General features: G+C 40.1%; 1 protein-coding gene and 1 long non-coding RNA gene across 5 annotated transcripts in view; one reads left to right on the top strand and one right to left on the bottom strand.

Annotated features, from left to right (window-relative positions):
- The window catches only part of LOC143344744 (uncharacterized), a 462587-nt gene that overhangs the window by 438989 nt on the left and 7569 nt on the right, over positions 1 to 16029 (bottom strand). The gene's annotated exons all lie outside the window — the stretch shown is intronic.
- Fhos (Formin homology 2 domain containing) overlaps positions 1 to 16029 on the top strand; it is a 272839-nt gene that overhangs the window by 237744 nt on the left and 19066 nt on the right. For 2 of the 4 annotated variants that reach the window (XM_076770966.1, XM_076770975.1), the window contains 7 exons: positions 474 to 635; positions 1298 to 1480; positions 3190 to 3309; positions 6094 to 6228; positions 7405 to 7547; positions 10869 to 11136; positions 11452 to 11575. In XM_076770966.1, coding sequence (XP_076627081.1) covers positions 474 to 635; positions 1298 to 1480; positions 3190 to 3309; positions 6094 to 6228; positions 7405 to 7547; positions 10869 to 11136; positions 11452 to 11575 — 1135 coding nt within the window. The remainder of the gene's footprint in view (positions 1 to 473; positions 636 to 1297; positions 1481 to 3189; positions 3310 to 6093; positions 6229 to 7404; positions 7548 to 10868; positions 11137 to 11451; positions 11576 to 16029) is intronic. The other 2 variants (XM_076770992.1, XM_076770985.1) reach the window with 1 other exon arrangement.

Raw genomic sequence — 16029 nt, forward strand, 5'->3', positions numbered from 1 at the left:
ACTGACTAACTAACTTGGATGTATTTACTTTTTAATTCACTTGCCTCTCCAATATCTCTTTCCCCCCTTCACGCTTCTGTTTATTCGTTGCATTGTTTGCGTTAGCATCGTGCACCGTTGCCGTGTGCATCATTCGTTATCGAACTTTGCTAAACTCGCATCGCCAATAGTAATATTACTTTCTGCCGATTGGCCCGTAAAAATAGCCAATACATTACCGGTGTTTTTCGTCTCTCTGTATTTGCGTTTTCCGTCAGTTTGGAATATGAATATTTCATACGCGGTTAAATATACATGCGATTTCGACGGTCGATCGTGCTTTTCGTTTGGAAATCATTCGTGCACGGTGTTCGTTCCTGATTAAATTCACGATTTTGAGTGTCGCAATATTTATGGAAACACTTTTAAGTTAGCCAGCGTCCGCGAATTCTCGGTCACCGTCTAAGCGTGCTTGTTCTTTTTCTCTCGTCGAGCAGAAGCAGCAAGAGATGAACAAGAACAAAGAGATCATCGTGCTGGACCATAAAAGATCGAACGCCATCAACATCGGAATGACGAAATTACCGCCACCGAGATCGATTAAGACCGCGATCTTGAAAATGGACGCGACCATTATGAACAGGGAGGGTATCGAGGTAAGAATTCCATTTATTTTACCTAAATCCTGTACAGGATCTCTGATTAATCAGTATTTTCTCATGTGATAATCGAATTTTACTTGAATTTTTTGTCCTTTCGAAGGTTCTTAGTTTCGTTGTATTTTAGTAACATTAACAGACAAATACAAGATTATTTATCGACTGGGGGTGTGCAAATATTCGCGAAATATAAAACAATTCTTTGGCCAGACTCAATCTGGCGTGACTTCGATCATTTTTAATAATTGAGAAATAAACAGGTAATCCTTCTCGTTAATAGACAGGCAATATTTATTTGTTATTTGAGAATTAAAGTATTTGCACACCTCTGGAATTATTTGGTGCACGAATTGCCTTTTTAATAAAAATGCTATCACATTGGTTTTCGAAGTCGACGAATATCTCTGACATCTATCCACTTCTTTCTCAATTTTCTCCCGATACGGAATTTACATCACGATCCCAGTTTCGTTTTGAATCCTAATCGATGGCGTGTCAGCGACGAGTCGCGATTCTTGGTTCACGATTAGCCCAAAGGTTCTGTTGAAACCCGCGTACGCTATGTTTTCGCGGTTTTTCCTGATTTCTCTAATTTTCTTGTTCGTTTTCTTTTCTTCGTTCGTTCCTTTCCCTTGCCCCCCCGGTTCCCCTCGCGATAGAAACTATTGACGATGCTGCCGACCGAGGAGGAGAGGTCGAGGATACAAGAGGCGCAGGCCGCCAATCCTGACCTACCTTTGGGATCGGCCGAGCAGTTTCTTCTAACTTTGGCCTCCATCTCGGAGTTACCCGCCAGGCTGAAACTTTGGGCGTTTAAGCTGGACTTTGAGAATTCGGAGAAGGTGAGTCGCCACGAAACGGCTATAAACTACTCGCGTTCAGCAGATATCGTAATATAAGTAAATCGGATAAATAATTAAATATGGCGAGTTTCGTTATCGTACGTATTTCGTTTAAAGAAAAGAAGCTATAAAAGAATCGTAAGCACGAATAAGCAAATCGAATAAAACTTAAGTATACCGAGTTTCGTTGTTGTACGTATTTTGTTTAAAGAATTTTTCGAAACAAACGATAGTCTCACACTACTACCACAATATTACGAGTTTCTAGCCAGACCTAACCCAAAACTGACCAACAAATGGACGGAAAATTTTGTTTAAAGATACCAGTGCAGTCTTGAATGCCTCGATAGAGAAAAGAAGCAATAAAAGAATCGCAAGCACGAATATTTATTTAAAGAAGAGTCGTTTGGAAGGTCCCGAGTAGATCATTGGGCGTATTTGAAATATTCAAGTGTAAGAATAATCACGCTAACGAAACTAAAATGAAGGTGAAATCCTTTTCGATATTAGTTTTCCTTGCAAAACGAAACAACGACGTGCCTGTAAATGCAGTTCCGCGTGAGAAGCCCGCATGTCATTTCGCATGCAAATTCTATTAAGCGTCGTCGCATACCAATGCGCGTAATGGCGATCGAATTGGCCCGTTATTTCTCACGAATCTCGTCTCGAATTCCGCGGAGATAGTCGTGGCCACGACGAGGAGAAACGCCAGGTATGCGAGGAAGGAAGTCGCGGGGAACGTTCCCCGCATAATCGCGCGATTTCTTCGCTGGGAATACGGCGAATTCCGATACACGATCGTGCTGCGAACGAACGTGCATCACTTCCTTCGCGAACTGGCGCCTAACTCGAGGATGTGAAACACTTTTACCGCGGAGCCGGGAATTTTCGTATCTACGTATCGGAGTTACGACGTCTGAATTCATCCTTGGGTGTATTCTCGCCTAACTATCGGCTTCAAGCACGAATCGCTCGATTGATTCGATAAACACGTACGACTCTGTTCTTGCACGGAAGATTCCAAAGTATTTCTAGTAAAATGATACGATGTATTACGCTTTTGAAAATTTTGTGAGAAATAGGACAGGAATTTTTTTTTAAATCGTACGAAAAAGGTACGAAATGGGACAAATAATCGAGTCCCAGATCTTGCTAATTTTATTTCAGAATTGTCTAGAATGAAAAATTCAATTATTGGTTTTGGTGACGATTATCTTATTTTATTTCAAACTGCACATGTTATCAGTGACTATCGATTTTCTGAATTTTAATTCAGAATTTTCTACAATAAAAAATTGTACTATAAATTTTCGAGACGCTTATCTTATTCTATATCTTTAAAATGGCAAAACTACAACATATTATCAGTGTCTATCAATTTTCTGAATTTTAATTTGGAATTGTCTACAATGAAACATTGAATTATTACTTTTAGAGACGGTCATCTTGTTCTATTTCGATTTCTTTAAAATGTGTCTCACGTCAAACTGCGCATATTATCAATGGTTATATCGTGTAATCTGTTGCAAAAACATAATCGTGGTTGAGCGACCAAATAGAGAAATAATTGATTTTTTAAATACGTATATACGGCGGCCTCGTGAAAAGGGTAACGTCGAAGGATTCGCGGGGTGCTTTGAGATTTAACGAATCCGCGAAAACGAACGCGGCCCGATAGAAATAATCGCGAACCATCTTTGTGACTCCAGGAAATTGCGGACCCTTTGATGGATCTGAAGCAGGGAATGGAGACCCTGCGAGTGAATAAAACGTTCCGTGGGATTTTGAGCACGCTCCTTTCGATCGGGATATTCCTCAACGGAAATGAGGTAGGTATTGAATGCCAGCCAAATGATATCCGCTTAATCCGTCCGTAGGAGTCACCGGCCGCGCGGAATCGATATCCATCGGCGTCGATAATTTTCGTGTAACCGTTAGCCGATGATACGAAGTGAAAAAAAGGGACGAACGTCGGTCCAGGCGATTCGCTTGGCTGGCTGCCACGTTTCCGAAAACAGAAACCGTTCGGCCTATCGCGTACCTTTTGTCCGATAACGATGCAATGTCCGTAGGCGGTGCAGTTTGCACCTTCACGCTCGTGGATCCCGTCTATGGTTCGCCGTGCACGATTCCGATCGTTTGTTGTGCTCCAAGAAGCTGGACACGCGACTCGTTTTATACCATATAGCTCGATTAAAAAAACTATTCGCGTTTTTACTAGATCGTCCCATCGGTTCGTTCGACATTCTTAAATCGACGAGGACAACATTTGTAACTCGGTAGAGAACAAATAAAATTCGCAGAAATTTGAAATGAATAGATATTGTAAAAAAGTTGGAGTTATGAGATTACCACTGAACGAAAAAGATTTACGGAACGAAATTTTCTTGATCGTACTTGAGGATAATTTTGTTTGCATATGATAAAACCAAACCTAAACCACTCAACGTTTTTTACTACTAACTTAAACACACTTACGAAATAGATAGTAAATATCCAAGTGAACATATCTTTCTTTTACATTCTCCGCTTATGTATTTTGTCCTACAAACAATAATATCATTGTGTTTCAAAGGGTTAATAATTGGAGAATAACAATCTCCAGGCTAACCAATGGGTATATAATTTGAAAATGTTAAGATTTTAAGGAACAGCATCGAACCACATTTTAATAAATAAATCAATTTCATGGCGTTGTCAAACAAGAAGTAGTTTATCGTTTTTCATAAAATTACACGATATGTTTGAAATATTGCTGTTGTAGTACGAAACTTGGCACGAACATGTGGGACGACCTAATATTAACATTAGATAGCGTTTCTCGAGCGTAGCGTGATCATGTTGTACTTCAACTTCGCGTGCATGTAAATTAATATTCGTGCATACGAAATATAACACTATTTATTTTTATTTTCAGTAGAGTATAGAAATACCATTTCTCTGTTTTAATCGACCGTAATAACTTCTTTCGACTCTTTTAAAAAGATGCCTGAATCTGTATAAATTCCGTAAATCTCACAATTTTCTATGGAAAACTATCGTTAAAACAAACCAGAGACTTTTAACCGTATGGAACGTAACCAGAGTCGTTGTTTTCGTGTCCAAAGCAACTGGACACGCAACATACAGCACACAAATGGTATATTCGCACGAATATTCGTGCTAGTTCGAGATTCTGATTCGACGCGGGACGATCTCTTTCTATTCGTCATCGTTCGTTTCCGGTTGAATATATTAACTGCAACGTTTCTTTAAGACCGTACGACTAATCGTTTCTTATCTATCTTTCGCGGCGTGGTTCGCTGTGTTTTTACACGTCACGGTCATTTATCGAACTCGCGTAGCCGTGGAGTTCGCAGCTGACGCGAGCTCGCCTCGTTCCTCGTGTCTCGCAGGAAATTAGCAAAAAGTGTCTAGGGGTCGAAAGAAATTTCCTATTCCAGTCGTTAAACGTTTCGTTGAATATTTTCACTCGGGCATTTCCAATGGAAGAACCGCGTGCAGCGTTTGCGACGTTCGAATAAACGAACAAGAAGAAACACGCTAAAATTCTCCATTACTTGGGCAAAATTTTATCGAAATTCACCCATTCACTGTCAGGCCTAAATTATATGATCATTGTCATTTCTGTTTCGAGTGTTATTGTTTATCTCTAAGTTCTGTTATCTCTTGATTAGCACACATATTTTGCCATAAATAAGTGACCATACAAGGTTTGCAAATTCAAAAGTCCTTATAACATATTTAACACGTTCACTACCGAACCACTATATAAATTAAAATTTATCTCTGCACCTATTTTCGTAACCTAGCTAAAATTCATGAATCCTATTCAAATTTATTTCCTCTAACATTTCAATCTGAGAATTAATTGTCTTAGTTCTATAGTGAAAAAACCTGTCACCCATATATGGATGACGTGGCAAAGTGTTAAGGTACCACGAGTGGTTGGCAAAGAATGGGTTGACAATTCGAAAGTAAAACAAGAACAAAACATAATTCTTCTAGTCACTACAAGCAATCAATTTTATTCAATTATATAAAATACGGTGTATGAAATCGTTTAATAATTTCCGTGTCGAGACCATATACGAAATCACGCAATTGTTTTAGTTCCGTAGTAAAACATCTTGTCACCCATATATGGATGACGTGGCAAAGTGTTAAGGTACCACGAGTGGTTGGCAAAGAATGGGTTAACAATTCGAAAGTAAAACAAGAACAAAACATAATTCTTCTGGTCATTACAAAAATCGCCAGACACGGAATGGGGAATGACGTCAACGTTTCGTATCGTCAAATAAATCGGAGGGATCTGTTAACGATGTACAAGAAAATTGATCGCGAGCAACGCCCACGTCCGGTTCCGACGAATAAAAGCATGGGAAAAGTTTCGAACGATGAGAATCGACGCCATTCGGAATGCCATCCTCGTCGACTTGTAAGAGCCCAGGGATATCGATTCCGGGTTTTCGCGACAATTATGTTACGCGGGAAAGTGGCCGGAAGCGTCCAACCGAAAGGTCGAGACTGTGAAACGTAGAAGTTAGCCCACGGTGGGAGGGGGAGGGGGGCGGGTCGCGTGACGCTGACACGTCCTCGGCCTTTTTCAGGTGAAGGGCTTTCAGCTGGAATACCTCGCCAAAGTACCTGAAGTGAAGGATACGGTTCACAAGCACTCGCTGCTTCATCACCTTTGCCACATGGTGATGGAGAAGTTTCCGGATTCTACGGATCTCTATTCGGAGGTGAGATGGAGCATACTTCGCGTCGAACCGAATGGATAAAACTTTAGTTTCGCTGGCGCTCGCAAGACGGAATAACCGAGGCTGCATTTGCGAGGATCGCGACCAGAAGTTCCTTCTCGTTCCGGGCAACTTCTTCGGGGTGGGTTCTGTTGCGAACGCCGTTCCCGTGAAATTGTGTCCAACGCGCGGCTAAATCGAGCCGCCGTGTAATTGGGGACCGCGAATCCGCGTGCGAATAATTTTCAATTTATCGCCCGCGAGCACGACGGTCCAATACGATTTCTTTCGAATTTTCTACTTTGGGAACTTCTCGCCGCGATCTTTAATTAATTGCAGCTATGCTTCGTAACGGGAACTATTTTTGTCGTTTGATGAAAATTATGTTTATATTTTCTGGGGTCTCGTCGCGATCTTTGATTCGTTCCTGTCAGCTTTGTAACAGAAACTATTTTTGAAGAAAATTATATAGCTAATATTTCGTTTTTAGTTATCTATAATTGAAGAAAATATTGAAATATAAATCTGTCAAAATTCAATAGTTTTAGTATCATTCTTTGCATCAACGTTAAATATAGAAAGATATTTACTGTTACTTATAACCTTATTTATATACTTGCCACAAGTATATTTACATTTAAAGATATTGGAAAAATTGCTTGAGGCGTGCGAATAATTTTCAATTTATTATTACGAATATGACAGTCGAATACGATTTCTTTCGAATTTTCTCCTTTGAGAATTTCTCGTCACGATCTTCAATTAATTGCTTTCAGCTTCGTAACAGAAACTATTTTTAAAGAAAATTATATAGCTAATATTTTATTTTTAATAATTCATAATTGAAGAAAGTATTGAAATATAAATCTGTCAAAATTCAATAATTTTAGTATCATTCTTTGCATCAATATTAAATACCAATTCACCATCTCGTTACATCGATCACGCCAATTAAAACGTCAACTTGCTTCTATCGATAAATACACAAATATAAGTTGAAAATAAAAAATGAAATAACTTTCATCGACTATTTCTTGATTGGAAAGTCCAGACTTAGAAACACTAAACGTGGATATAGAGTATCCGTGCCTCGAATCAGAGATATGTACGAGAGATACTCGTCGTGCAGAGTTGACGGGAAATAATTTTGTCGGGGGGGGCGACGTGCATTTGGTTTAGATCGGTGCGGTGACGAGGGCCTCGAAAATCGACTTCGACGAGCTGGCGTCCAACATCGGGAAACTGGAGAGCGAGTGCAAGGCGTCCTGGGACCATTTGAAGCTCATCGCGAAACACGACGGCTCGACGATGATGAAAGTCAAGTAAGTACCAGTTGAAATCGTATCTGTTCCGACGTGAAATTGCGACCAATCCGCGCGGACGACGCTTTCCGTTTCTGCTCGTCGTCCGTGGACTCCGGAGAAGTTTCTTCCCGGCGAAGTTTCGACCGCGAAATTCGGAGGATCCGAGCAATGTTCGATAAACTCGCGACAGACTTTTTTCCACCGACGAAAACTGGCGCCGCTCCAAATGGCACCACCATTAATTACCGAAAGCTTATTTCTTCCTTCCTTGGGTTCGGCTTCCTGCTCGGTCCCTTTAACTTTTTTTTCTTCTTTCATTTTTTTTTTTTTCTATTTTATTTCACCTTATCCCGTTTATACTCGGAGCTCGAAGCCTTACTCCCCCACTGCTAACCAGTTCTTATCTAAGTCAGCCATATCGGGCGATATTTTGCTTCTTCTTTTTCTTACTCAAGTTTTTCTCCTCCGGAATTATGACGTGAATTTATCTCGAAAGGTGAGTAAGAAGTAATGAGATAAATATCTGGACTGGATCTATTACACGATAGATCGTCTGAAAAATATTAATCTTGAATCTTTCGTCTGTTTATGATATATTTCTTTGAGCAACCTAGCATAAAGGCGTCCCGTTCGTAATATTTTACCTCAGAGAGCAAAGAGAAGAATAGAATTGGTGAAACACGTTTTTCATATTACAAAGTGCAAAAGACACCATGTTAGAGAAAATATCGAGTATAATAATCGGTGGAACATTAACACCAACTCTGAGTCGAAAAGGATCGTAAACATCTCACTCGAAGTTATCTTTACCCGAGCATGGTTCATCGACTCTTAAATCAGAACTGTCCTGACCCGCATATTAGCGGCCATTGAACCTGTCTCCTACGTTTCTGCATCATAAGTCTTAAAAAAGTTCTTTTACAATTATTTTACATTTATTTTTTAAAACGTAGCAACGAAAATTAACGCTTGCGTATGACGTATCCTGCTGAGACATAATCTGAATTAAATTGAAACCTTCGAAAATACCAATAAGTATCCAGCTAGCTTTAGTAGTTGGTCGTATATCGGCCTAAAATTCATAGAAAACCCAGTAGGAATGAATAATTTTTCCCCTCCATGTTTCCAACGGGAATTCCTCCTGAACGGTTGCGATAAGAATCGAATATTCAATCAGCAATTAGTAGTGGCGTTCTCAGAATTACTCCGACCCGTTTCGGTCATCGTTAACGTTGCCCATTTCGCGTTGCGAGGCCCTTTGTTCGCCCGAACATGCGTTACGACCCGTTTAATCGTATTTACAGTTCAACGTCAACGAGAACAATGGTGCCTGAGACCTGGCAAATCTCGTACTTAATTGCGACGTCGGTACGAGGGGCGTATTAAGTAGCAGTTGCCCGAGTAGCGCTTCATATCCTGTCGGGACCCGATGCGTGTTGTTATTTCACAGAGATATACTGCGGCGATATTTTGTTTAACGGTGCAACGTCTCGTTAATATCGCCGCGCCTCGCGTGCCCCCGTTGATTAAGTGTAACGGGACGTCCTAAATGCTGGTCGGGTTAATTCGCTTTTGAGAGAAACTCGTTTAAGCGACCGGGCTACCGAGATGACCACTCGACGCGAGAGTAATGAGAATTTTGCAATGTAAAAAATCGCCGCTCGCGATTGACCCCTCGCGTTCTAACATTATTCGGGATGGTGAAAAGAACCACGAGGCGGAAATTATCGCTTGGCTTTTGTGATTTATTTTGCGTGTGTCTCCGTTCAAGATGGAACGATCGTAAAGGACGAATCGTAAAGAAATAACATTGGTTTTACTCTCTTTAAGAAGAAGGTGGCGGGCAATGGCCTCGATTGATAGAATTTAACTTCACGACTTTTCTTATAGTATACGTACAGTGAATTTTTCAGTACTCTCTTCTATACTTAATCTTTGTTTTCTGAGAAAAGTATGTAGTCTGTCTTGCCTACCACGACCGGTCTGACCAGTTGAACATTTTATATTTTTTTGTAAAATACCTCCAATATAAATAGGAAACATATAGTGTAAATGAAAATAGGGAATCTTCAGTTTCCACTGTCTTAGAATAGCCTAACAACGCGTGTTAAAAGTAATATAACTTTAGACGCTTGCAGTTCCGAAGCTATTAGAATTTTATCAAAAATTGAGCCACTGCTGGCAGCGGTGAAGCTTCCCCTTTAAGACGGTTTTTGATTTTTGGCGATCCGACTTTCCGTTTTCGAGATATCGTAATTTATGTGAAAGCGTAATTTTTTAAATTCCACTCTTCGTCTGAGAAAAGCTTATTAACGCGTATTAAAAATACTAAAACTCTAGACGCGCATAATTCTGAAACCACAAGTGTTTTATTAATAATTAAAGCACTGTTGGCAGCGGCAAAGCCTTCCCTTTAAAATGGTTTTTGGTTTTTGGCGATCCGACTTTCCGTTTTCGAGATATCGTAATTTATGTAAAAAGTAATTTTTTTTAATTCGACTGTCTCACTGTCCGGCTCGCGTATAATAGCCTATTCACGCGTATTAAAAATAGTAAAAGTTTAGACGCATGCAACTCCGAAACTACTAGTGCTTTATCCATTATCGAGCCACTGTTGGCAGCGGCAAAGCCTCCCCTTTAAAATGGTTTTTGGTTTTTGGCGATCCGACTTTCCGTTTTCGAGATATCGTAATTTATGTAAAAGGTAATTTTTCTAATTCGACTGTCTCTGTCTCCGTCTGACGCGTCGCGCGGGACCTCTCTTTCTCGTACGTGACTCGTGACCGTCTGGTCGACTGACCTACTTTCAATGTGCGCGCGCGGTCAACGGCCTTGACAAGGCCGTAGCAAAAAAGTAAACAAACGCTTCGAACCCTTATATTTCCGGAACTAGCCACCGCATCGACTTGAAACTAAAATCGCTATATCTCCGGAACTAATAAAGCTATCGACTCTCACAAACGCTCATTTTAAAGGGCATTTCATCCCCTATCCGATGAGCATATTAACTATTATTATTTATGCCGTCTTCTATGTTTATTCTGTCATTTACTTCGACACTTTACAAGATGTTCATCATAACGGTCGATTTTTAAGTCATTTACGCTAATCTGACAAAAAAATGTTTCCAATAAGAGTCAACGTATACTTTGAGGAGAAGAAAGTGCAATAATAAAAATGTCGAAAAATTGCAACCGATAAGTGTATATGTAGTTATGTTCGAGTAACTATAAGGTCTGTGATATATTTTACTATTTATGCAATTTTATTCGAATTTCCTCGATAGCGAAAGAGATCCGCGAACGTTAATACGTGATTCTCCGCTCTCTGTTGATCCAGAATGTCAGACTTCCTGGCGGATTGCGCGGAAAGGATAATCGTGCTGGGCATCGTGCACAGGCGGATCATAAATCGATTCCACAAATTCATCCTATGGCTGGGCATCCCGTTGCACAGGGTCCAGGACACCAAACCGAACGAGTTCTGCCGTGTCGTGTCCGAATTCGCGTTGGAGTACAGAACCACGCGGGAGCGAGTGATACAGCAGCTGGAGAAAAAAGCCAATCACCGTGAAAGGAATAAGACCAGGGGGAAGATGATCACTGAGGTGAGTTACAACGCCGGGTCCCGTATTTTTCTTCGGTACCGTGGTCGCTGAAAATCGGGAGCCGCTCTCATCAAATACAGTTATCGGAGCGTGAAGGGCATTATGGTTCGCGTTTGCTCCCCCTTCCCCCTACCTCCCACTCAGCCGTCCCTGCGGCGAGGGGAATAAATTGCTTTTTTTTTTGCCCCGGGAAGAATCAATTTCTTTTCTTGCCTACCGTTGCATTAATATCACGCTTGTCTCCGTTTTCATTCCTCGAATATCGTTCGACATCGGTCGCATCCGTGAACCCGGTGTCTCCTCTGATCGTTACAGGTTGGTAAATTCAGGACGAAAGAGGATCGCGCGGACGCGGAGCTCAGGCAACTGCTCGGAAGCGATATCTCCGACGTCGAGAGTATTCACGGTACCTTGCCTTGGAGGAGACAGAGGAAAGATGGTAAGTTTCGTTCCACTTTTGCTTTCTTTACCCGTTCGTCTGACCCTTTTGTTTTCTTTCGTTCGGACGGCCGTGTACTCGAACGCTTTTTACCCGATAGACTTTTACCTCTTTCGCGATGGTTCTTTCTTCTTCTGTTCGCGAACACCCATTCATTTTCACCGACGAAAATTTGATGAAACAAAAGAAAGCAGTCTGTATAGTTTCGCTCCTGGTAAACGAGTGAAACGTGGGCTGACCAGGACTAAAATTAAACTTCGAATCTAGATATTACTTCGATGTACATATCACTGACAGAATGATTTTTTTATCGATAAGATGAATTGAATAGTTTTCGAGATAGAACCTCAAATTGTCCCCAAATTGACAATAGTTTGCTAACGTACAGCTTACATATAAAAATGTTAAACGGGAGAAGTGCATTACCCAAACTTAAATCTGAAATTTCTCCATTTAAAATTGTATTTAATTAAAAATTCAATAAAGCAGCGAAGAAGTATGTTTTTAACGGTAACGTTGAAACTTTTGATTCCGCGCCAGACCCGTGTTTCAACTACGCGCACACTGCCAACAAAACGTCCCTCTCAACAACAAAAAGCTACCGGTAATCCGGTAGCCATCGATTCGTTTCTCGCTATTTCCGGTATTCTTGTATTAAATGAAAATAATCGACTGCGCATTCCACGTTGGAATATCAGCGCGCAATTTGCAACATAAATCCCTTTTCCGCGGGCCACGTTCATCGATCGGTCCCGTTCTAATATCCTGTCGTCGACAAGTTTCATATTTCTACGTTACGCGATGTCTGGCTCCGCGTAACTGTAGAATACAGAACGAGGCAATAAAACGCAATAATGCTCTGCTCTCGGTGGCCTCGATCAAAGAACGGAAAAACTAGACACACACGGTCGCGCAGCGCAAGTATTTTATAAACAATACGAAACAATCGTCGCGTGGCCTAACACGGTAATTTTCTATATTTGCTTGTCAATCTTAATTCCAATAAATTATCGAAAGTACAGTTTAAATACGAATTTGCATTCTTTGACGAAAATAAAATTCGTAATTTAAAATAGAACACACCGAAGCGTCAATATCGAAATCTAGCACAGCGTCAGAATGTCCAAAAATATTCGATCTGTAACTATTTGACGATATTCATCCCCAAAGTAGAGTCAGTAAACGTCCCGCAAATTGCTAGAAACGCAGGAGAAGCGAAAACGGATGAGTTTTGTATTTTTTCGTGACGAAAAAAATGCCATTTCAGGTTTTATCGCCCGATAACGAAACGAAGCGCTTCTTTTTTTTTTTTTTTGCGCCATCTGCCCTTGCAACGAGGATGGTGGAAAAAAACTTTTTCATTCTGTAGGTCGTAGCCGGAGCCGGATAAAGGCTGTTCAACTTTTCCGCGCGGTCGTTTTTAGCGGTCGGAAATATTACGCGACGCCTTAAAAGGGTAAGCGCCCCGCCGAAGATAAGAACAAAGTGCGAAAATTTCTCCTCGTTTCCGTAATGTTCTAGCCGGTGGCGGCGCGCGAGATAAATGTCCTCTTTAAGCAAACGCTCTCCAGCCACGAGATTCCGGGATAGCGCGAACTCATTTGACGGCGTTAGCCGAGAATGAGAAGTAACGACATTCAGACATTTCGAACGAATCGGCGAGCCGCGGTTTCGCGGCCCAGCAAATGCGAAAATCGCGTACCGAACCGTAATTCCTCGTGTTTGGTTAGCGTTGCCTCCTGCCTCTCCTCGAGGACCTCTTTCGCGTCTTTTATTTATGTTCTCCTCTCTCAGCTTTGTTTATTTTCCTGAAAATGTCGTGGATATATCGTTTAAAGTTTCGAAATATTATTATTGGAAAGGTTGCTGAGATGTTTCTTCGTGCGTTGATACTTACTACTTGAGCTCGTGTCTGACCGCATGTGACTTCGTACTACTTAAACTTCCTAAATTTCTTATATTCCATTGAATTAAACGAGGACTTTGTAGAGTGTACTTAATTGTAATGTGGTTAGAGTATTTATATATTATTAGTGCTGTATTTCAATTTAATTGTAAACTGACTCAGAAATTAGAATGAGATAATTTAATCAATGATAGGTATTGTGTTTTGGTCTGTAGAATTATTAAGTTACAAATTAAGAAGCTATTGGCCAGAAATAGTAAATTTATTCCTTGCACTTATAATGCACTTGTAATATACTGAGTGTTCGGCCACCCCTGGGAAAAAATTTAATGGGAAATTCTAGAGGCCAAAATAAGACGAAAATCAAGAATACTAATTTGTTGATGGAGATTTCGATAAAAAGTTATTAACGTTTAAAGTTCCGCCCGTACTGAATTTTTTTCTAGAAAGTGGGTAGGATTTCGGGGGTATGTGTATTTACCAAAAATGCTTGTAATTGACACCTGCATCTAAAAATAATTTTTCCAGAACGATTTGAAATTTTTTAATTTTGTCGAAAAATTTGTCATTCTACTCCAATTTTTTTCTCGAAACTGGTTAGGAATTCGAGGGTATGTATATTCACCAAAAATGATTGTAATTGACCCTCCTAGCCAAAACTAATTTTTTTAGAACTAAATTTAAAATTTTTTTTTTCGCCGAAAAATTTAGGCACCTACCCCCTGTCGATTTTTCTTAAAAATTCGTTTTTGATTTTTAGAAATTTTATTTGACGTCCTACAGAAAAGTTGTGTAATATTTTTTTGTAGGTACCCATGGGCTCTACTTCAAAAAAAAGTTTCACTCAAATATATTCACTGTTGTAGAAGTTATGGCTGTTTGAAAATTGGACCATTTTTATGTGGTTTTTCTTATTTTTCGGAGTCAAGGAACAACTTTTCGAATATTTTTGTAATTTCCACATATTCTCCATTAAAATACGCGTTGTTTGCTTTTTTAAACATTGAAATCGTCCAATCCGTTCAGGAGTTATGTCATTTTAAAGATTCGCATGAAAGGGCTGACATTTCTGGCCAGAAATTATATTTTCGGTAAGGAATTTTTTTTTCGAAAGTGCGTAGGATTTCGGGGGTATGTCTATTCACCAAAAATGATTGTAATTGATACTTGCATCTAAAAATAATTTTTTTAGAACGATTTGAAAAATTTTTTTTTCTGCCAAAAAATTTCAACACCTATCCGATTTTTTTTCTCGAAAGTGGGTAGGATTTCAGGGATATGTCTATTCACCAAAAATGCTTATAATTGACCCCTGCAACCAAAAATAATTTTTCCAGAACGATTTGAAATTTTTGAATTTAATTCTTAATAACTTTTTAACGAAGCCTCCATCAATAAATTGGTATCCTTGATTTTCGTCTTATTTTGACCTCTAGAATCTCCCATTAAAATTTTTCCCAGGGGTGGCCGAACACCCTGTATATAGAATAACTTCAAAAGTTTCTTACTCTTGATTCGATCGCACGTATGATTAGTCCTTGATACATACTACTTAGAAATATGGTCTGCCTGGCTAGAAACGTATTCGTACTATTTATTTTTCCTCTGGGCACCTATTGTAACTTTTCTTTTATCTCAAAATAATAATTATATCTGTAAATACTTAGTAATCTCAATTCATCGTGAAACTATACACAGTGTACTATAAATTTAGGATTTTCTTGTCATTTATAGGTTTCTAACAACCCAGACAGCAAGATCACTCTGCAACAACTAATTTAGAAATTAAATTACAATTGTTGAGGCCTAGTATAACACGCATAACGCATTTATTTAGTATTATATTAACTGCATCGATCGGGGTTTCCTCTTCACAGAACACAAACAGAAATTTTTCGTACAGAAATACGAAGTTACGGTATCGAGTAAACGGATCAATTATTTGATCACGACCGTGTATTATTATCAATAAATTCCGAACAGTTCCAAGTATATCGACGCGTGATCGAACGACCGAACCTAGAAAACTTACGACTCGTTGCCCTAAACGACGCTCGACCCTCGCGCAGGGGGGAAAATGTTACGAGTCAATAAATCGGAAACTTTATTTCTACTTAAACGTTACCCGCGTTCCGTACACCGTTAGAACAATTTCCTTTAACCTGTCACTGGAAAACATTATATGGGGCTGACCGTACGAGTATTAACGGGTGACTTCCGACGTTTCATCGTCCGTGTTAGCCATCGGTTGGCGCCCAGCGATCATCGCAGGCACTCGACCGTGGCTGACGGACAATGAACGAAACTGATATCGCCTCGGATTGTAACCGCGAATTCTCCATTTCCCCCAAGGCGGCGTCGGAATTTTTATTCCCGCTCTCGCCGGGCGGCCGTATAAAAGAGCAAAGGGGTGGGCGAAACTAGCCCTCCTTTACGGCTCGTAAACTTTCCAGGTCCTCGTGCATTACCGTGGCTGCAGCCATCATAACTTTTCTCCCTTTTGTTCCCGTGTATGCTCCACTATAAAATACCTAAACGCTCCGCCTAA

This window comes from Colletes latitarsis, chromosome 1 (assembly GCF_051014445.1).
Source record: "Colletes latitarsis isolate SP2378_abdomen chromosome 1, iyColLati1, whole genome shotgun sequence".
NCBI lineage: Eukaryota > Metazoa > Arthropoda > Insecta > Hymenoptera > Colletidae > Colletes > Colletes latitarsis.